This window comes from Prionailurus viverrinus, chromosome D2 (genome assembly GCF_022837055.1).
Source record: "Prionailurus viverrinus isolate Anna chromosome D2, UM_Priviv_1.0, whole genome shotgun sequence".
Lineage (NCBI taxonomy): Eukaryota > Metazoa > Chordata > Mammalia > Carnivora > Felidae > Prionailurus > Prionailurus viverrinus.
Genome location: NC_062571.1, coordinates 68269108 through 68290571, shown reverse-complemented (window position 1 = coordinate 68290571; position 21464 = coordinate 68269108). Strand labels below are relative to the sequence as shown.

General features: G+C 38.1%; 1 protein-coding gene and 1 long non-coding RNA gene across 5 annotated transcripts; one reads left to right on the top strand and one right to left on the bottom strand.

Moving 5' to 3' along the window:
* Window positions 1-367: 367 nt before the first annotated feature.
* Window positions 368-8296, bottom strand: LOC125147977 (uncharacterized). Of its 3 annotated transcripts, none has more exons than XR_007145369.1 (3): window positions 8207-8296; window positions 2184-2282; window positions 368-462 (listed from the first exon to the last, which is right to left on the bottom strand). It is a non-coding gene; the product is annotated as an uncharacterized LOC125147977 (long non-coding RNA). The 3 variants fall into 3 exon arrangements; XR_007145368.1 differs by having other exon boundaries at window positions 8184-8294; XR_007145370.1 differs by having other exon boundaries at window positions 8180-8211.
* Window positions 8297-8359: 63 nt separating this feature from the next.
* On the top strand, window positions 8360-20123 carry SMNDC1 (survival motor neuron domain containing 1). 2 transcript variants are annotated; one of them, XM_047825565.1, is made up of 6 exons: window positions 8360-8527; window positions 9804-9923; window positions 14889-15031; window positions 15655-15816; window positions 17998-18151; window positions 18860-20123. In XM_047825565.1, exons 2-6 carry the CDS (start codon window positions 9804-9806, stop codon window positions 18995-18997), a joined length of 717 nt encoding a protein of 238 aa, XP_047681521.1. In that variant the 5' UTR covers window positions 8360-8527; the 3' UTR covers window positions 18998-20123. The 2 variants fall into 2 exon arrangements, with proteins under 2 accessions (XP_047681521.1, XP_047681522.1); XM_047825566.1 differs by lacking the exon at window positions 8360-8527 and adding an exon at window positions 12767-12954 and having other exon boundaries at window positions 9799-9923.
* Window positions 20124-21464: the final 1341 nt, after the last annotated feature.

Below are 21464 nucleotides of genomic sequence, written 5' to 3'. Positions count from 1 at the left end.
AAAATCAAGAACAGGAGTTCAGTCCAGATGACCAACAGTTCCTCATCTGTTGGATACTATAGGCCATAACTTTTGTTTGTTTTCTCTGGTTGTTTGCCTCCCCTATCTCCTCCCCTGAAAAGCTGCCTGACGATGTCACTTCCCTAAGGCTCCATAACTGGAGGAAGCATGGGCGGGGGCGGGCTGTAATCAGACATCAAAAGATGCCTGTGTCCCCACTGCCACCTAATGGGTTCTTTGAGCATTGAGGCCTCCATTGTACAGTTCTTTGCAACTGCTGACACTATTATCAATAAAATGGTTAAATGTGACCGTATCAAACTATATGCATTAGTTTTCATGGGGCAAAAATCTGGGGCTTATTTTGGCTTCTGGAAAGAAGTTGTGTTCACTGTCTCCTTTTTGCTCTTTACATTTGGGTACATATATCCCCGGCTACTCAGGTTGTCTGGTGTAAGTATCCTAAAAAAAAAAAAAAAAAAAGGTTGCTCTATTATGCTCTATTATTCATTGTACAATAATAGTGATATAGAATGTTCCAGGCTGTTTCTGCAATAACTAAGTTATTTTCTAAGTTAAATAAATTTTCTAAGTTAAATAAATAGTCAACATGAACATGGGGGTGGGAAACACTCAGATAAAGAGGGTATTTTCAAGGGCTGTGATACAGATGAATCCAATTAACTCCGAGTTTAAAAGACCATCTTAAGACTACCTCTGGAGGCTGTTATATGAGAAAGCCAGATAGGGCCAAAAAAAAAAAAAAAAGAAAAAAGTTCCTATCACTACATCAGAGGGCAAGGCCCATTGGACTCTCTCCTGCATGTGGGGAAGTCAAAGTAATTCATTCTCATGCTTTCCTTCCTGGCCTTCAAAGAGCTCCTGTGACTGCTTCAGCCTCCACTGCCCACATCTTCCTGCTAGACCTTGACCCATAGGCTTTCTATGGCCTTTTGTTTCTGACAATCACATAAGCTTTTGTAATCTCTCATATTACTTCTAAGCTTGTTAAACTACTTCTAGCTCCTAGAGATCCTCTCAATCTGCTGAGATTCCCCCACCACTCCCTAAACACACACACACATACACACACACACACACACAATCACCTAAAACCATACTAGCTAGTTTACAAATACTTTTCTCTTTTTATTTTGAAAAATTTGAAACATACAGAAAAGTTGAAAGATTAGTACAATGAAGTCACATATCCTCCACAATAACCATTAACATCTTAACATCTAACACATTTTAATTCTTTCTTCCTCTCTCTCTCTGTATATATATTCATACACGTATACATATATGTGTGTACACACACACACACACACACACACACACACACACACACAGTAGTCCCCCCTTATCTGCAGTTTCACTTTCCACGGTTTCAGTTACCCATGGTCAACTGCAGTCTACAAGCAGATAATCCTCTTCTGATGTACAGTCAGAAAGTCAATAGAAACCTGACACTATGTCACAACACCTACGTCATTCACCTCACTTCATCTCATTGCATAGGCATTTTATCATCTCACATCATCACAAGAAGGGTGAGTACAGTACAAGAAGATATTTTGAGAGAGAGAGACCACAGTCACATAACTTTTGTTACAGTATATTGTTATAATATTGTTATAATTGTTCTATTTTATTATTTATTATTGTTAATCTCTTACTGTGCCTCATTTATAAATTAAACCTTATTATAAGTATGTTATGTATGGGAAAAAACACAGTATATATGGGGTTTGGCATTATTTATGGTTTCAGGCATCCTCTAGGGGTCTTGGAACATATTGCCCGTGGATAAGTGGCTACTACTGTGTAAATACACACAAGTATACATATATTCATGCACACACCAACATGATTTTATGAAATTCCATACAATTTTTTTTTGCTGAACCATTTAAAGATAAATTACAGATGTTATGGTATTTCATCCCTAAATATCTGAATGGGTCATTTTCCTAAGTAACCAAAGTAAATTTCACACTCAGTTAATAGTAATTCAATATCATCTAATACCCAGTCCATATTCAAATTTCCCAAAGTACTCTAAAATTTCTGTTATAGCTTTTTCAAACCAAGACCCAACCAAGATTTATCCATTGCATTTATTGTTAGGTCTTTTGTATCTTAATCTAGAACAGTTCCACACTCTTTTTAACGACACTGACCTTTTGAAGAATTTAGGCGTTTTCTTATGGAATGTCTCACATTCTGGATCTGATTCTTCCATCAGGGTCATTTTATCTGTTCCTCTAACTCCATATTTCCTGTAAATTGAAATTTGGGTCAAAAGGATTGATTATAGTCAGGTTAAGCATTTTTGGCAGACTTTTCATTGGTGATGCTGTTATTTCATGTTGCATCAAGTCAAGAGGACTATAAAGTCAGGTTGTCCCACCATTGGTCATGCTCAATGTGATCACTAGGTTAAGTTGGTGACTGCTGAATTTCCTTACTCTCCCTTTGTAATTAAGTAATCTATGGCGTGATATTCTGCCACTTTGCAAACATCCCCCTTTCTCCTACTTCTTTACAAGATGGGTTTTAGCTTCTATTGATGATCTTTGCCTCAATTATTGGGGACTGCACATAACGATTTTTCCAATTCTATTATTCCATCTATAGGTATTGGCCAGCATTCTCCTACAAAGAAAAAAGGCCCTTCCCTCACCCTTGATTCTGAGTATCACTCTAGACTTAGGGATTTTAATGTTTATTTATTTTTGAGAGAGAGAGAGAGAGAGAGAGAGAGAGAACGTGAGTGGGAGAGGTGTATAGAGAGAGGGACACAGATCCAAAGCAGGCTCCAGGCTCTGAGTTGTCAGTACAGAGTCAGATGTGGGGCTTGAACTCACCAACCATGAGATCATGACCTGAGCCGAAGTCAGATGCTTAACCAACTGAGCCACCCAGGTGCCTGACTCAGGGATTCTAAAAATGCATTCGTGCTCTGATAATCTATCACAGTCATTATTCTGTTTAGCCCAACTTGACTCACATTTGGCCACTGGAGTCAAATTGGGTTCTATGAGCTTTTGACGTGATCTTATTAGTTTTGGGATACTTCCTCGCTTTCTGGCAAGGTGCTCTAGGCTCACCTAAATACTTTTGTACTTTCTGTGCCTGAGACCTAAAAACAGCCATTTTTCCAAGGAATGCTGTCTCTTTATGGATAAATGTATCTAGATGTCAAGATATGGGCACTCTCCACTGGGAGAAATTATATCCCTTTTTTTAAAAATTCGTATTTTTGGGGCGCCTGGGTGGCGCAGTCGGTTAAGCGTCCGACTTCAGCCAGGTCACGATCTCGCGGTCCGTGAGTTCGAGCCCCGCGTCGGGCTCTGGGCTGATGGCTCAGAGCCTGGAGCCTGTTTCCGATTCTGTGTCTCCCTCTCTCTCTGCCCCTCCCCCGTTCATGCTCTGTCTCTCTCTGTCCCAAAAATAAATAAACGTTGAAAAAAAAAAATTTTTAAAAAAATTCGTATTTTTAAAAGGTTTTTAAATTTTATTTTGAGAGAAACAGAGAGAGTCAGACAGACAGACAGGTAGAGAGAGAATGAGCAGGGGAGGGGCAGAAAGAGAGAGAATCCCAAGCAGGCTCTGCACAGAGAGTGCAGAGCCTGACTTGGGGCTAGAACTCACGACCTGTGAGATCATGACCTGAGCTGAAATCAAGAGTTGGATGCCTAACCGACTGAGCCACCCAGGTACCCCTATGTATACTTCTAAGACAATATATACAATAGATATGTATAATATATATATAGATAGATAGATATAATATATACATATAATACATCTAAGAAGTACTTACTAAGTACTTCTAAGAAGTACTTATATACATATAATACATACTTCTAAGAAGATACATATAATAGATATGTATAATATATACAGATATATATATGTCATGTATATATAGATATATATATCAATATATCCACTATATACATATACATAATAGGCAAGCCAGTAGCTTGCCCTGCAGCAAATCTCCAGGCAAACATTCAAAACATCTATTATGACTAAAGAAGGCAAAGGGCACAAGCAGCTATTATGTCTATGTACATGTCTCTACTTCATCCCTTTAGGCATTTGTCAAGATAGTAAAAAATGTGAGCAAATCTGAGGCTACCTTTTGTCAGGAAGGGATGCAGTAAAAGCTAAGCTAAAGAATACAGTCTCTCAGTTAACCAACAGTTTGTTGCATACTCTTGTGCTCTGCAGTGGGTTGGTACATTTCCAAAGGCAGCTGCTATACTTTAATTTTCTTTAGTAGTGAAAGGAAATAGTTGTATATTCTAATGACAATTTGGAGTCTTCAAATGTTATCTACCTACTAAGTTTAAAAAAAAATTTTTTTAACGTTTTTATTTATTTTTGAGACAGAGAGAGAGACAGAGCATGAATGGGGGAGGGTCAGAGAGAGAGGGAGACACAGAATCTGAAATAGGCTCCAGGCTCTGAGCTGTCAGCACAGAGCCCAACGCGGGGCTCGAACTCACGGACCGCGAGATCATGACCTGAGCCGAAGTCGGACGCCCAACCGACTGAGCCACCCAGGCGCCCCCTAAGTTTTTTTTTAATGTCTATTTTTTTAATGTCTATTTTGTCATCCCATGTGGGAGAAGGGCAGAGAGAGAGGAAGAGAGAGAATCCCAAGCAGGTTTCCACACTGTCAGTGCGGAGCCTGATGAGGGGCTCCAACTCACCAACCAAAAGTTCATGACCTAAGACGAAATCAAGAGTTGAACAATTCACCAGCTGAAATACCCAGGTGCTCCTACTTACTAGGTTTCAATAAAATAAATATCAGGTTTAAAGAACTGGAAGTTTTACAGACTTCAAGCTGTATTACAAAGCTGTAGTCATCAAGACAGTATGGTACTGGCACAAGAATAGACACTCAGGTCAATGAAACAGAATAGAGAACCCAGAAACGGACCCACAAACATATGGCCAATTAATTTTTGACAAAGCAGGAAAGAATATCCAATGGAATAAAGACAGTCTCTTTAGCAAGTGATGCTGGGAAAACTGGACAGCAACATGCAGAAAAATGAACCTGGACCACCTTCTTACACCATACACAAAAATAAACTCAAAATGGATGAAAGACCTAAATGTAAGACAGGAAGCCATCAAAATCCTCCAGGAGAAAGCAAAGACCTCTTTGACCTTGGCCGCAGCAACTTCTTACTCAAAACGTTTCCGGAAGCAAGGGAAACAAAAGCAAAAATGAACTATTGGGACCTCATCAAAATAAAAACTTCTGCACAGCAAAGGAAACAATCAGCAAAACTAAAAGGCAACCGACAGAATGGGAGAAGATATTTGTAAATGACATATCAGATAGAGGGTTGGAATCCAAAATCTATAAAGAACTTCTCAAATTCAACACCCAAAAAACAAATAATCCAGTGAAGAAATGGACAAAAGACATGAATAGAACTTCTCCAAAGAATACATCCAGATGGCCAACTGACACATGAAAAAATGCTCAACATCACTCATCATCAGGGAAATACAAATCAAAACCACAATGAGATACCACCTCACACCTGTCAGAATGACTAACATTAACAATTCAAGCAACAACAGATGTTGGTGAGGATGCAGAGAAAATGGATCTCTTTTGCACTGCTGGTGGGAATGAAAACTGGTGCAGCCACTCAGGAAAACAGTATGGAGGTTCCTCAAAAAATTAAAAATAGAACCTACAACCCAGCAATTACACTACTAGGTATTTATCCAAGGGATACAGGTGTGCTGTTTCGAAGGGGCACATGCACCCCAATGTTTATAGCAGTACTATCAACAATAGCCAAAATATGGAAAGAGCCCAAATGTCCATAGATGGATGAATGGATAAAGAAGATGTGGTATATATATATACAAAGGAGTATTACTCGGCAATCAAAAAGAAAGAAATCTTGCTGTTCGCAACTATGCAGATGGAAGTAGAGGGTTAATATTATGCTAAGCGAAATTAGAGAAAGACAAATATCATAGGACTTCACTCATATGAGGACTTTAAGATACAAAACAGATGAACATAAGGGAAGGGAAGCAAAAATAATATAAAAACAGGGAGGAGGACAAAAACATAAGAGACTCTTTAATATGGAGAACAAAGAGGGTTACTGGAGGGGTTGTAGGAGGGGGGATGGGCTAAATGGGTAAGAGGCATTAAGGAATCTACTCCTGAAATCATTGATGCACTATATGCTAACTTAGATATAAATTTAAAAAATAAGTTAAATAAAAATTAAAAAGAAAAAATAAAGAACTAGAAGTTTTAGATACAGCTGTTTTTGAAGAACAAACATGATCAGATTTGAATGAGAACGTTAGATAAGGAAAATAGATTTTCACACTTCAATTGAGATGGTAATTCTGAACCCTTACTTGAAGTATCACTCTTAGTCAAAGTTTATATTTGCTCCAGTTTTGTTTCTATTGAACCATTGTGAAAATTAAATGGGTACCTGTAAAGTGCTTAGAATGACGCCTGGTACATACACTGCTATCTCTTTGTGGGAACTAAAATTAAAACTATATTGCTCCCCCCGCCGAAATATAATCTATGTTGCACAGAGGAGGGAGAGATTAAAAACAATACTGAAAACAAAACTATCAAGATGATCCAGAAATCCATATAGGACCTTATAATAAATACTTTCCTATTTTCTGATGGGGGGGGGGGGTTTCCATTAAGAGTTCTCTTATTTGAGAGATTTTTACACAACTGTAAAGTTTACTTTATATTCTGGGAAGATCCTCCTGGCATTAGTTCTTAAAGTACACAATTAGAATAAAAGCAGTTGTTAAAAACTACATTATATTTTTTTTTTTTAATTTTTTTTCAACGTTTATTTATTTTTGGGACAGAGAGAGACAGAGCATGAACGGGGGAGGGGCAGAGAGAGAGGGAGACACAGAATCGGAAACAGGCTCCAGGCTCTGAGCCATCAACCCAGAGCCCGACGCGGGGCTCGAACTCACGGACCGCGAGATCGTGACCTGGCTGAAGTCGGACGCCTAACCGACTGCGCCACCCAGGCGCCCCTAAACTACATTATATTTTAAACAAATTTCTATTATGTTAAGGAATTACATCCTTTCTGGTCTTCCCTCTTAATTCTAGCAACACACTGCTGCCCTCTGCAGCATTTTCAATTCTTACAAATTGCCACTCAATTATCACAAATCTAGTTTCCATCTCTATAAAGGTTATCTGACTAAATAAGAGGGATATATGTCTGTGTATGTAGAGAAGAAAAGAGAAGACCCCTTCAAAAAAGCAAGAAGGCATTAAAGCAAGATGTCACAGTCCAAAAGAGCCCATCTGAGAGGAGGACCTTCTTGAACGGTCCAGCAAAAGACCCCAATTCGCCTGGGAAGGTTCCTTCCTGGCATTCATATAGCCTCTTTGTCACAGGATTTTCTTTTTAACTGGAAAAAAACAAACAAACGGTATACGTATGGAAAAAATTTTAAAAGGATAAACAGTAAAAAAGATAATCAGTGAAAATATTTGGCTTCCACTCCAAACCTCTAGATAGATTTATGTATCCGTCTAGAAAGAGTATATATTATTAGAAACATAGACAATGCGCATTGCTTTTTAAACATAAATGCAAGTATTCACATCATTCTGCTCATCATTTAATACTGTAACTTGGAGATTGTTCCCTATCAGGCGAGATTAACCTATATACAATTTACTTTATTAAAACCAAGTAGGTTGTAACAAAATAGGTTTTAAATAAATCAACCTCTTCTCCAACAGGTTCTGCTACAATTTAATTGGCTTTTGGTAAAGCGATGGTTGTCAAATTTGGGCTGACACTGGTATCACCTGGAGCGCTTGTTAAACTAGGCTGCTGAGCCACCTCGAGATTCTGATTCAGTAGGTGTGGGATGGGTGCTGAGAATTTGCATTTGTAATAAATTACCAGGAACTAGGTTGCCGGGACCACATTTTGCGAACCAACACTAGTATAAACGCTGCACTAAACGCCGTTCCTCCCAACTCCCATCACCACTAGTCTAAGAAGGCACACGCGATTACTTCCTCGGGAACTTAAGGAATGGCCCAAAGGCACCAACTCCTACGAAAGAACGTCTCTCGACTCTCAGCAGAAATTGAGATAAGCCAGACCTACATCCGGCGCCTGGCGCGGCCCACCTACGCCATTTCCTTCCAACGAAGCTCCGCCCAGTCCGCGTCCCTAACGCCAGTAAGGCTGGGCCGCCCAGAGAACGCTGGGAATCGCGTGAGTAGGGCGACCTTTCGCGAGGCTTTCAACGTTCGCGAGATTTCACCCGCTTCTGTCTTTTCCTCCTTCCAGTCTCCAGCTTTTTTCCCCTCCCCCTCATCGCCGAGCAAGTTCTGTTTCAGATCTAGTCGCCCTGTTGTTGCCGCGGAGATTTTTTTTTTTTCCTTTTGCTGCCGCTGCTGTCGCCGTCCCGATCCCTTCTTGCCGCCCTGCCCCCAACCCCACACAAGGTAAAGAACCGGGTGAGGCAGCCCGCAGGGCCTCGCTAGGCCTCGGCCTCTCTCGAGTTGCAGCGGAGGCCTGAGGCCGAGGAGTGGGCCGCCCTGGAGAGGCCTGGGCGCCGGCAGGGACGTTGGGAGCCCGGCCACCTCTCCCAGCCAAGGTTGTGGGCCCTGCGCTGCCCGGGTGGGGCTCGGGCTTCGGGTCTCGGTGTCGTGGCGGCGAACGAGGCTAACCCCGGAAACCCGTCGTCGGGTGGGGTGGGGACGCGGGAGGCCTCTTTAGGACGCCCTCGGCCGTTCTGTGCCGAGCGTGTTGGGGGTGGGGGGGTGAGGCTCTGGCCCCGCTGGGGTCCGCTCCGTTTGTGTTTTCGGTTTCCCTGGAGATTGTGTTTGCATGTCGAGGTCTGAAATAATGGACCAGTTGTGGCGGGCCCCGAGGTGTTGGGTGACTGGGAGGAGAGCAGGCAGGCTCGCGGTAGCCCCCTTGGAGCCCTTCCAAGCTTCCAGGCTGTCGTTGGACGGGAATCGTAAACACAGAGAAGGATCCTCGGAAACCCGGCGTGTTTGCTTTGTAAATCGAGAAAGGATTCTTTTATCTTACTTTCCGGAGAAGAATGAGCCAGATTTGGTGAAAGGCACGCTGCTTAGAATGCCTAACTGGGATAGTATTTGTGCGGTTTCTCTGATGAAGACGCTGCATCGACAGTATTTAAGTGACTGGGGTTTTTGGGGGGTTGGTTTGTTGGTTTGTTTGCTCTGGGGAAGAGGTTCTAAACACGCTAACTAAAGAGCTCGTGTACAGAGAATTTTTTATGTAGTTAATCCAAAAGCTATGTGTATTTTGTTCTGGAAGTTTTCTCTAGTGCTTCAAAATATTTTTGTCGGCAGTCTTTGACTCTTCCAACCGATTAGTGCTCTCCCCCCCCCCTTTTTTTTTTGGTGAAGATGTAACAACTCAGCCAAATACAGTGTCTTCCTTGTTAACACAAGTTTAAAAAATAGAAATTCTCCTTTTCCCTTTTATCTTAGCTCTTATTTTCTGTTTCTGTGTGGAATTTATCTGACAAGTTTATACTCTGCAGAATTCATTGCCTTGATGTTTGGGTTTGGCTCACAGCTTTTCTCAGAACTAAGTGTAAAGGTAATGGTGAGGAGCTGCAGCAGTGACTTCTATGAAGGAATTGGGAGCAAAACTGGTAAAGATTAAGTCAGGCAGACAGGGAAGTTATTTTTTATGGTGTTTTCTGTTCAGTTTTCATGGTCTTACCCTTTTTATTTTCCCTAGATGTCAGAGGATCTAGCAAAACAGCTGGCAAGCTACAAAGCTCAACTCCAGCAAGTTGAAGCTGCATTGTCTGGAAATGGAGAAAATGAAGATTTGCTGAAATTAAAGAAAGATTTACAAGTAAGTATCAGAGGACGCTAATAGTTATATTGTTTGAAAAAAAGTATTTGTGTTTTTCAGATGATTTCTTGCATAGAATCCAAAGCACAATTCGGAGTGTTTCTCCTGCTATCCTCCCTTGTGTGTAAACGTGTATATGCACATAGGTGTATATTGCTCACAGAAGTAGGGTTGCCGCTTCCTCAGTTGTATACATCGAAATGAGTAAAGCATTGTTCTTTGTTGTGTAAATTTTATATGCTTATATAATTTTTTAAAAATCAGAGTTGATTTAACTTTACAGTGGAAAGTACTTTTATTTTTAAAGATCTGGCAAAAGAAATTTAGTTCCAAAGGTAACTAAAAGGACAAAAATAATATGGAATTAAAAATGTTAATTGTACTGGAATGAAAACAAATGTGGAAGAATTTTATAAATTACTAAAAAAATGAGAAAAATGTAACATGATTAGGGTTCTTTTTAATGTCACAAGGTTCTTGAACATGAAATAAGAGTGTATGTGTGTTTCAAAGCTAGCAGGTAAACATCTTATATTGAAAACACATTATAAAAATATTTAAGGAGATACTTGTTTTCTGCATAAATGTTACATAATGTTTGAATTTAACGGTAGATTTTACAGTGTAGTTGTTGGCGCTTGTTGAGGTTAAATTGATGTGGAAAGGAGATCTTAATTTGTTTTGTCATGGAAGAGTTCTGTAGGTATGAAACTTGCTTTTTAAAATTTGCACTGGGGTTTCAAGACAGACAAAACCATTATAGTAAATATCTGTTGTTTCTTAGAACATTATGTTGATTAATAAAAATACTGTATGTATGTACATGTGTATTACTTCATTTTTAAAAATTTTGAGAACTTAAAAATTTGAACCTGATTATTTTGAAAATTTTAAAAGGTATTTTGGTTAGATGGTCTTTACTGATTCAGTACAAAACTTGAATCATCTTTATCCTATCTAAATTCTTTCCCTCCCTTTATCATCCTCTTGCTCATTAACATTAATATTTTAGGGATATTAGAACTGCAAATGAATGAAACTTATTTGAAATGGTGTCCAGATACAGGACTTTGAAAGGATTTATCTGGACATAATTAAAATGAGTTGAATATTTTCAGGTTTAAGTTGTATTTAGGATAAACTTGCCTGAGTTGCAATAGTATGTGGTTTTTAAAAACACGGAAAACAAGACCCATCTTTTTTTTAAAAAATTTTTTTTTTTAACATTTATTTATTTTTGAGACAGAGAGAGACAGAGCATGAACAGGGGAGGGGCAGAGAGAGAGGGAGACAAAGAATCGGAAACAGGCTCCAGGCTCTGAGCCATCAGCCCAGAGCCTGACGCGGGGCTCGAACTCACGGACCGCGAGATTGTGACCTGGCTGAAGTCGGACGCTTAACCGACTGCGCCACCCAGGCGCCCCAAGACCCATCTTCAGTATGTAGAAGTCAGGCCACTGAATTTCAGAGTGCCAGTCGATAATAAAAAGATGTTTTGGGAGCAGTTTCTCCCATTCCTAGGCCAGCTTTCTGCTTGCTTCAAAGAAGGATCCTGGCATGCATCTTGTTTTACCAACTTAAAAGCAGTCCTTTTTTTCTTTGAAGAAAATAAACCATTGTCAATATTGTGTATATTGCTTCCTGGGCAGTTGGAGGAGGGATATATGTGGAACTGGTGGAGGGGGAGTTGGGAGTGAAGGTTGAAACAACATTATTGTGAGGTCTTTTTAATGTTTCTGGAATGAATTGTCAGGGTCCAGGCAGAATTGCCTTGCTATGACATGATCTATAGTGGAAGTATTATAGGGAGAGAGGCCATTGTGGTAGGCATTGTGGTAAGCACATAAATGGCTTATTTAGGGTTCAGTTAGTAATGGTTATTTATCCGTAAAATACCCATTTAGAACAGCACTGTTTACAGTAGAACTTTCTGTGATGATGGAAACATTCTATATCTACTGTAGTACTGGAGCCACTAGGGACAATTAAATATTTGAACTGTAGCTAGGATAGCTGAAGAACTGAATTCTTAATTTTATTTTAGTAGCCACATGTGAGTACCATATTGGATGGCACAGATTTAGAAGCTTAAGTTCTAAAACTTCAGATAGTAGTAATATAGTACGTTTTTCCTGACCAGACGTGATCACGATTTCTTTCGCTCTTATTTTGTCATGAAAACAAATTTTTCATTTTGGTTTACTAGATACAGGTCTGTTTTGAACTGAAAATTACTCAGAGATGGAAGGCATCATTGAAGATTAAAGTTCTGAAAAGTGTTTACATATCTGCTTCCACCTAGTAATTGTCTCCACTGACTATAGTTACAGCTTCTGTTTTGTCGTGGGTTTTTTAAAAATAATTTTCCTTTTTTTCTCTTCTCTATTTTCTGGGATATACCTCATACCTTGGATATTTAATTCTGCCTTTTATATTTGCTGAAAAGTTGTTCAGACTGATGACTGAGTTTGTGGCCTTCTTTATTTTGTGTTCCTTTAGTGGAATGTCTTTATCCTGGTTTTGAATTTGTTTCCCCTTTCATTTATGACCGTGCTTTCCTACATTTTTTCATTGACTTCATTTTGCCAGTAAGGCTTCCACATTTATATGTCCTGTCTTTCATGTAGAATACAGTTACTCAGCAGGCAGCACATTAATCTACTGAAGTCCTAATTGCCTTTTTTCACTTAAAAAAGTAGGTATAGTAAAATCTAGGCTAGCTTTTACTAGCTCCCGAGGCAGTCTGTGATAATCACAAAAATAGTCAATTTATTAGGCTGTTTTGCTGAATAAACTGGTTCTAAAGGAGGCAGGGGTCAAGTCACTTGTCTCATATATTACAGTGGCTCTCTGCATCCCCGAAACGCCTTCCTTCAGTAAGCAGAGTGCTTGAGTGCACCCTTTGACCTGCTGATATGTAGATCACAACATCTGATGCTTCCTGGAATTGCCGATTACTGTAACTGCTGCCCATCTGTCGATGAAGGAGCAGTTTCAGAACTCAGACTTGGGGGAGGAAAAGTAATTAATGGTATGTACCTTTAAGAACCCCCTCATACATAAAATAGTTTCTCTAATACTTTGGTCCATATGCACATGTAAAGAAAACATTGAAAGGGTCTTCATAGTTTGTTGGGAGGGGTATGTAAAACATGGCAAAATGAAAGGACAACTAGGGATAAGCCCTGGATTTTTTTTAAAGTGTCACTTCAGTGCAGGGCTCTGAAAATTATTGTAACATGCACAGCTTTTCAGGACCCTTTGGTGAAACTGTAATTTCCTTAGGAAAATAAAATGGCAAGATGCTCTGTCTTAAGAGAGGTAGAATCTAAATCAGAGACCTACAAATGCAGAAATCATGTTTGTGTTTTAGTTAAATGGAATTATTTAATGATAAGGATTGTATTGACTCTTGAGTCAAGGATTATATTCCTGGCCTTAATAGTAATCGATTAAAAACAAGACTGGACAGTTTATTCTTCTTTGTATAGTACCTGATCTATTTATTTGGAAATTCTTTGCCTTATTTGCAAAGGATTATCTAATTAAAAGGCATTTGAATGGCTATTTGGTACCTAATAAAATGTCATTTAAGATACTATACTGAATTTTTAATTCAAATCTGAGTTAGCCTAGTTTTTCTATTTACAAAACAGGCCTTTCTCCAAGGGCTTACTCCCCCTCCCCTTTTTTTTTGAAGGCTCAAATATTAGTTTTTCAGAAATAGCCAGGAAGATTTAGAATCTTTAGGAAAGAGGTAATATATAACTTCTTGGCTACTGAACCAGAGCTACTATTATAAAACTTCAGAGGGAGACATAAACTCAGTATAGAGTTTAACTTTGCTACTTTTTTCTCCCAAAACACTGTGATGTTTTAAGGTATTTTATATGCAACAGTGGGGGAACAGGTATGTGAGTTTTTAAAATAAATCATATAAGGTAATACATAACATAGATCTTCATTGGAGTGAAAAAAGCAGATAGGTAGCAAAATCCGGCCATTTGTACTATATCTTTTAAGTTTTTTAACTAACCCTACCAAACACCCTTGAGTGAAGCCAATAAGTGTAAGCCTGAAATAGAGAAAATATTTGCCACACAGGCAGGTATTGCCTGCCTATGTGTGTTACATTTATTTTTCCCTTTTAAATGAAGCTGTGCTAATGTGCTTTTTAGAATATTTTAAATCTGACCTGGTAATTTGCTTATCTGGATGGGGTAAGTTTTATAATAAGTGACTAGGAAGACTACTGGCTTTTTCTATATGCCTATAATACTTTAGTAGAAATAGGTATTACTAATAAGGTTGCTTCAAGTGTTTCGGGTTTGGTTTTTTTTTTTGATGGGGGTGGGGAACATGTTGGCTAGAGAGTTAATACTACTGCCAATAATGCCCTGTAAAACAATCCAGTTGCATGAAATACATGTGACAAAGATAGAAGATAAAAGTGATCTTGAATCTAGTTCAGTCCCTCATAATTGATTGTTTCTCATATTAGATCTCTTTAGCTAAAACAGGCACTCAGAAATAATGCCATGGTAGGGGCACCTTGCTGGCTTAGTCAGTAGAACAAGCGACTCCTGATAATAGGGTCAGGAGTTCAAACCCCATGTTGGGTGTAGAGCTTACTTAAAAAAAGAAAGAGAAAGAGAGAGGAAGAAAGAAAGGAAGAATGGTATAAGCTCAAGTCTGCCGCTTTCTGTTAGTATTTGAGGTTAATTGAAAGCAACTGTGGGTTTAAATCCCAGTTCCACCACTGTATAAAATATTGTATCTTAGTTTCTACATGAGGATAATCATGGTACCTACATCATAGTATCGTTATGAACTGCAAGTAGATTTATGTAGTGTACTTAATAAGTGCTTTATGGTGGAGAGCTAAAGTCATCAAAATAAAAACCTGTTGAAAGGTGATAAGCAAATTATAAAAATAATGCTATGGTTTTTGTTTTTTCTTTTTAGGAAGTTATAGAACTAACCAAAGACCTTCTGTCAACTCAGCCTTCTGAAACTCTTGCAAGTTCAGACAGTTTTGCTTCTACTCAGCCCACTCATTCATGGAAAGTAGGAGACAAGTGTATGGCAATCTGGAGTGAAGATGGACAGTAAGTGTAGAAAAAAAACTCTAACTATAACATGAAATAATAAAATACAATGGTAAGAAGTTTTTATTCAGTTTGAACTACCCTGTTTTAATCTTTCTGTATAGCCAATATGATTTGTAAAGTCAATTTGATTCTTGGGTGGTTACCACTATAATACAGTTTAGTTTTTAGCTTTAGCATAAATTTTGGGGCAGTTGGTAGGCTTGGATCCTAGAGGACAGAAAAATCAAAGCAGAGGAAAATGAATGGATAGTTAAAAAATAATCCTAATTTCTTCCTCAGATTGAAAATTGAGTGAATGGTTGGCTATCTTAGACTTACGTGAAGCACATACACTGAAGTTATTCCTATAAAAAATATCTTTCTCAAAGAGATAGACTAAAGCACATTTAATAGACATGTAGGAGACTTTTCCTGACAATATTTTGATTAGGAACCCCCTTTTTTTTTTTGATAGTAGATGGCTAACTCCAACTACTGTTTGTATTATCTTTACCAAAGAGCCAACTGATTACAGAAGTTCCATTTTAGACACATGTAATAGTTGAATCACTGCAGTGTAAGTCTTATAGGTTGAGTACTAAACCTTTACTCACCTGCTTACAGTCATGATATCTTTACAGGTGTTATGAAGCCGAGATTGAGGAGATAGATGAAGAAAATGGCACCGCTGCAATCACCTTTGCTGGCTATGGCAATGCTGAAGTGACTCCACTGTTGAACCTCAAACCTGTAGAAGAAGGAAGGAAGGCAAAGGAGGACAGTGGCAACAAGCCCATGTCAAAGTAAGTGACTTTGACTTTAGCAGTTTAAATGTAATCTTCCCCATTTTGGTATTTGAGGCAGTCTGTGGAATTCACGCAGGCTAGATTAGGGTGAGAATGTTAAAATACTCCTTATCGTTGTTTTGAAGATTAGCTGTATAGGGTCAGCATTGTATGTGTATACCTAGGTAAAGTGAAGACATTTTGGTTCCCACTTAGGCATTCAGTAAACATTTCTTAAGAAGATAGTATGTACCTCTCACTGAACCATGTGCTGGAGTTATACCATAGTGAAAACAACCAACTTAGACCTTGTCCTGATTGAGTTTATAGTCTAGAGAAGAAAACACAAAATTAAAGGAGAATTTTAATAGTAAATTATAGAAGTTACTAAGGGAACATAATGGTTACTTTAAGGGAACAGAGGAAAGATACCTAAACTGTACTTTAGTCATCAGGGGAAATTTCTTTGAGAAAATGACATCTAAACTGAGATTTGAAAAGGAGTTAGCTAGGTAATGAACTTGAAGGTATGACCTTGGGCAAACTTTTTAACTTCTTTCCTCATTTGTAAAACAGGGTTGATAGTATCTATTTTGTAGGGTTCTAAGGATTAAGTGTTAGCATTAATAAAGCATGTGGTACAGTTCTTGATAATGTAAGAGTTTAGTAAATGTTTACTTAAAGAAAACAAGGTGGGAACATAGAGGTAACGGAAACAAATTCCTATAGTGAAAATAGGGCTTGAAGATGGGTGGTTTGACAAGAGCTTAGAGATTGAGGCCAAATCACAAAGAGCTTGACAGCCACTGATGTATTTCAAATAGAGGAGATAATATGATCATAGTTGAGCTTTCAAATAATCCCTGACAGCCGAGGGAAGGCAGCTAGTGCAGTGATCAGGTGTGAGGTAATGGTGTCCTGAACTCAGGGAGCAGCAGTGGGAGGATAGAGAAGTGTATGGCTTGACCTGTATATGAGGTAGAATTAACATTTTAATGAACTTACACACATTTTCCACAGTTTTCTCTTTCTGGATTTTTCAACAGTTTTGTTGTTTTAAGTAGGCTCCATGACCAGCATGGAGCAACGTGAGGCTTGAACTCAGGGCCCTGAAATTTAAGACCTGGGTTGGACACTTAACCAACTGAGCCACCCAGGCGCCCCTCAAGACTTTAAAAAGTTGCTACATAAGTAAATATATTTGAGCTTGGGGAAACTAGATCACCTAAGTATCCCAATAAGAAAATCAGACTGTAGGGGCGCCTGGGTGGCTCATTCAGTTAAACGTCCAACTTCAGCTTAGGTCATGATATTGCGGTTTGTGGGTTCAAGCCCTGCATCGGCCTCTGTGCTGACAGCTCAGAGCCTGGAGCCTGCTTGGGTTGCTGTCTCTCTCTGCCCCTTCCCCACTCGTACTCTCTTTCTCTCTCTCCCAAAAATAAACAAACATTTAAAAAAATTAAAAAATCAGACCGTAGAACAATGTAACATCGCTCTATTTTTAGTCTTTGACATCTGTGTAAAAAAGCCACCCTTAGCTTCATAGTGATGATTACATGATACAAAGACCTCTAGATTGTATTGCCTCTTTTTTAAAGACCTCATCATCCTCTTGGTGAGAAGTCAGTATGTAAACTGAGCAGAAATTATTGAGAGAGCTTTAGGCTCTGATCCTAGATAGAGGAGTGTTTTTGAAAACCCCAGTTTTTGTTTTTAAGAATTTTAAGCTGTGATTTTCCTTTGTTCTGTACTTTTCTAGTCTAGATGAAATAGTTTTATCTGCATTGCATCTCTTTATATAGTTTTGCAAAATGCAGCATAAAGTTGCTATCCATTTAGAAAAGGATAAAGGTTTAGACCTCTATTAACATTAAAACTCATTCTAAAACACATCTGGCAAAAAGTGAGGTAAATGTCAGAAAGTCCTAGTTTAAATAGTTGATTTGAATGGGTAATAGATTATAGATATGGTTTGAAAGCTTCCAAGGATGCTGTGTATCTCAAATAACCTTACGTAGTAATACTGGGTGATTGGCACTGTTGATGTTTAGTGCTTCTATTCATGGAATGTGTAGGTTTATTATGGGTTTTTGTTGTTGTTCTAGGGTTTTGTTTTTTGTTTTTTGCACTGCTAAATATCTCTAAAGAAATCATCTATTAAATCTTAAGAGTTGACATTTAGCTGTTATATCCACACAGAAAAGAAATGATTGCCCAGCAGCGTGAATATAAAAAGAAGAAAGCTTTGAAAAAAGCACAGAGAATAAAAGAACTTGAGCAGGAAAGAGAGGACCAGAAGGTGAAATGGCAACAGTTTAACAATAGAGCCTATTCTAAAAACAAAAAAGGCCAGGTTAGTAAATCCTTTCATCATACTTCATGAACTTGAAAAGTGTAACTGTCATTAAAATAACTTTAAAATGAAAAAGGTGGTGGGGGTGGGGGTGTGCACCTGGGGTGGCTCAGTCAGTTAAGCATCCAACTTCGGCTCAGGTAATGATCTCACAGTTTGTGGGTTCGAGCCCTGCGTCAGGCTGTGTGCTGATAGCTTGGAGCCTGGAGCCTGATTCAGATTCTGTCTCCCTCTCTCTCTCTCTCTGCCCCTCCCCCACTCATGCTCTGTCTCTCTCTCTCTCTCTCTCAAAAATAAATAAACATTAAAAAATAAATGAAAAAATGTGGTACATAGGTTCAAAAGATCATAGCTGGGTCTTGTTATCATAATCCTCTTCAATCTTCCATTTGGCTTATTGCAAAATATCTCCATTAGCCATGGTCTCTGCAATAGAAACACTATGAGAGAGTTTATATCAGGAATTACAAAAGATCTAGATTGTTTACCCTTCTGTAAATTAAAATTTGAAAAACTGTTTGGTACCTAACATACCCTTAGAGGGAGTGTGGTGAATCCTACCTGTTTGTTAACCTGCTTTATATGCTGGGGATCTCTGGTAGATTTTATTTAAAAGAGCACTCCAGTTCTCTTGATGTACTTAAGTGTATCATAGAAATTTTGTTCCCCCAAAACTAATCAAAATGGTTTCTGTTTTATTTCCACTAGGTTAAAAGGAGTATTTTTGCTTCACCTGAGAGTGTAACCGGCAAAGTTGGAGTAGGAACTTGTGGAATTGCTGATAAACCTATGACACAATATCAAGATACCTCTAAATACAATGTCAGGCATTTGATGCCTCAATAATCAGAAAAACTGTTGGATTTCATCTCTGCAGGGCTTTACATTTACCTTTTTAATCCTTATATTTTTCTAAAGGTAAATTATTTGTTAGATGAGTAAGGAAGATACCATTGTCGTCCTTGTTTGACTTCAATAGAATGAAACTTGAAGAAATTGCATTTGATAACTGCTATTCATTTAACTTTTGTTACTACTACCACAGTTTCCTCAAAGTTTGTTGAATAAAGCAACTTTTCTAGATAGATGCTGCATAAATACAGCACTTAGATGAATTGTTGATCTTCCTAATATCAGGCCCTTACTTAATGGATGGTATACATGTATACATTTTGTGAAGTCCTAACTTGGAATACTCAGATCTTTGAACTTGCCACATATTGTAGCAATTCACTGGAACATCAAGGCAAAATACCAACCTGTTAAAGAGCTCTTTTATCTTCAACGTAAACCTAGCTATTGCCTAATTAAGCCTAGAAATATGTTAATTTGTAAATGGCAAACTTTGTTTTGAGGTTTTTCCTTCAATAATTTGTTTGCTAAGCCTATTAGGCTATCTCTAAAATTGATTCAGCTTTTACATTCTTTCCACTGAGTTTTATGTAATAAGAAACCATGTTTAGGACCTGCTACCTTTTCTAAGGTGGTGTTTTTTTTTTTTTAATGTTTGCTCTTTTCCTGTGTTGATTTTTCCCTTATGGTAGTGGTACCATTTTTTGGATGTGTAATGTTTATATAAGAAAACAAAAAGCTGATGTATAGCCCTGTATACAGTGTAGATACTATTTTTGTAAAAAAACAAAAAACAAAAAAACCAAGGCTAAATTAATGAACAAGAATACTGAATGTTTCATCATTAAAAATTTACTGTATTTCTTGTGCATTAATCTGACCATAATTTCCCTGTATATTATGTTCATGTAGCTGAGTTTGTAATTTTTGTTAACTAGATCAAGTTGTCAGCATTTGTTGGTTTAAGTGAACATCACAGTTATCCTGAGTTGAGTTTAAGCCAAATATATGCATAGTAAAATGTCTTCCTATTACTGGAAGATGGTGATTTTTAGGATATGTGTTAATTTCAGTTTTTTGTATGTTTAACTTTTATTAAATAAAGTGTTTTTAAAATCTCCAGGATGTGTTAACAGAAGGGTGGTGAAGTCCTAGCTGGCAGCATTGATCTAGTGATTAAGCTTCAGTGTACATGCATTCATCATTTCCACAGAAAAGAGAATATTGAGTGTGTGATAAAGGTTTCAATAAATCCTTACGTACTTCTTCCATTAGATATAAGACATTGGATCCTAAAGGACAAACTATTTTTATTTTAGGGGTTTGTGCTGTGTATAGAGGTGTTTGTAAATTTTTGGTAAGGGGGAAAATAAAAATTTTAATTTAATGAATTTTAATTATTTTGGCAAATTGAAACTTAGGAGGACAGTGGTGAGAAGTAGAATTCTTTACATTGCCCCTTCTCCTCCGTCCCAACCCAGGAGGATCACTGTTTTCCTTTCTATAATTTATGGCCACAGGGTAGAACTTGTAGGACAGAATGAAAGGTGAAGTCTTTCTTAAATACATGGCACAAATTACAACAGAAAGGGGCTACTTAGCCTGAAGAACTCCTAAAAATACACTGTTCTTGTAACCGGTGTAACAAGCATCTTAACTAATAATGGTATCTTTGAAGGATTGCAAGGAAACTCTAAAAAGCACTTGGAAGGAAATTTGGTATAATTGTGTCACCACACAAAATGGATTTTGGTGAGATTGCCTTGGCATGTTTGTTGGAATAGTAATTTCACCTGGTGTTTGTGTAGGCAAGACTCTTGTGTTGAGACTTGTATCTCCTTTGACCCAAAGAGTCACATTTAATTTCTGCACATTTAATTCTAGAGGGGCTTTGCGGGAGAGAAAAGTAATAAAGGTGACCATACTATATAAAACATTAAAAAAAAAAAAGTGTATAGCACAAGTGTCTTTGTGTCAAAGACCTAGATATGGTCCTTTGAAAAGTCCTGGTGTCAAGATGATAACAGTGTTTCTGGACTAAACTAAAAGGATCCCTAGGGACATGGAGTACCTGTCTCCTAGTGTGAGGTTTTAATGAGAAGCATGATACCAGTGGTATTTTACAAATGAAGGTGGCTAAGTTCAATACTCTTAAAATCAAATATGACACTGTCTTATGGAGCTCTGTTATAAAATGTAATTTCCCCTCTGTCAAGAAAGGAGTCTTGAAGCTCTGATGAAACTGAATAAACCATTTGTCATGTACAGCCCCCAAGTAGCTGTCATGGATCTTCTCAAAACTTGACATTTGACTTTGTTATTGACTATTTCAAGGAAAGAACAGTCCCAACCCCCTCCCCCCCAAAAAACCCAAATAATTACATTTAAAATTTTAATGTCACAGATAACAAATGCTTTTTTAATTAACATGTAGAAAGGCCATAGAGGACTCAGGAGCCAG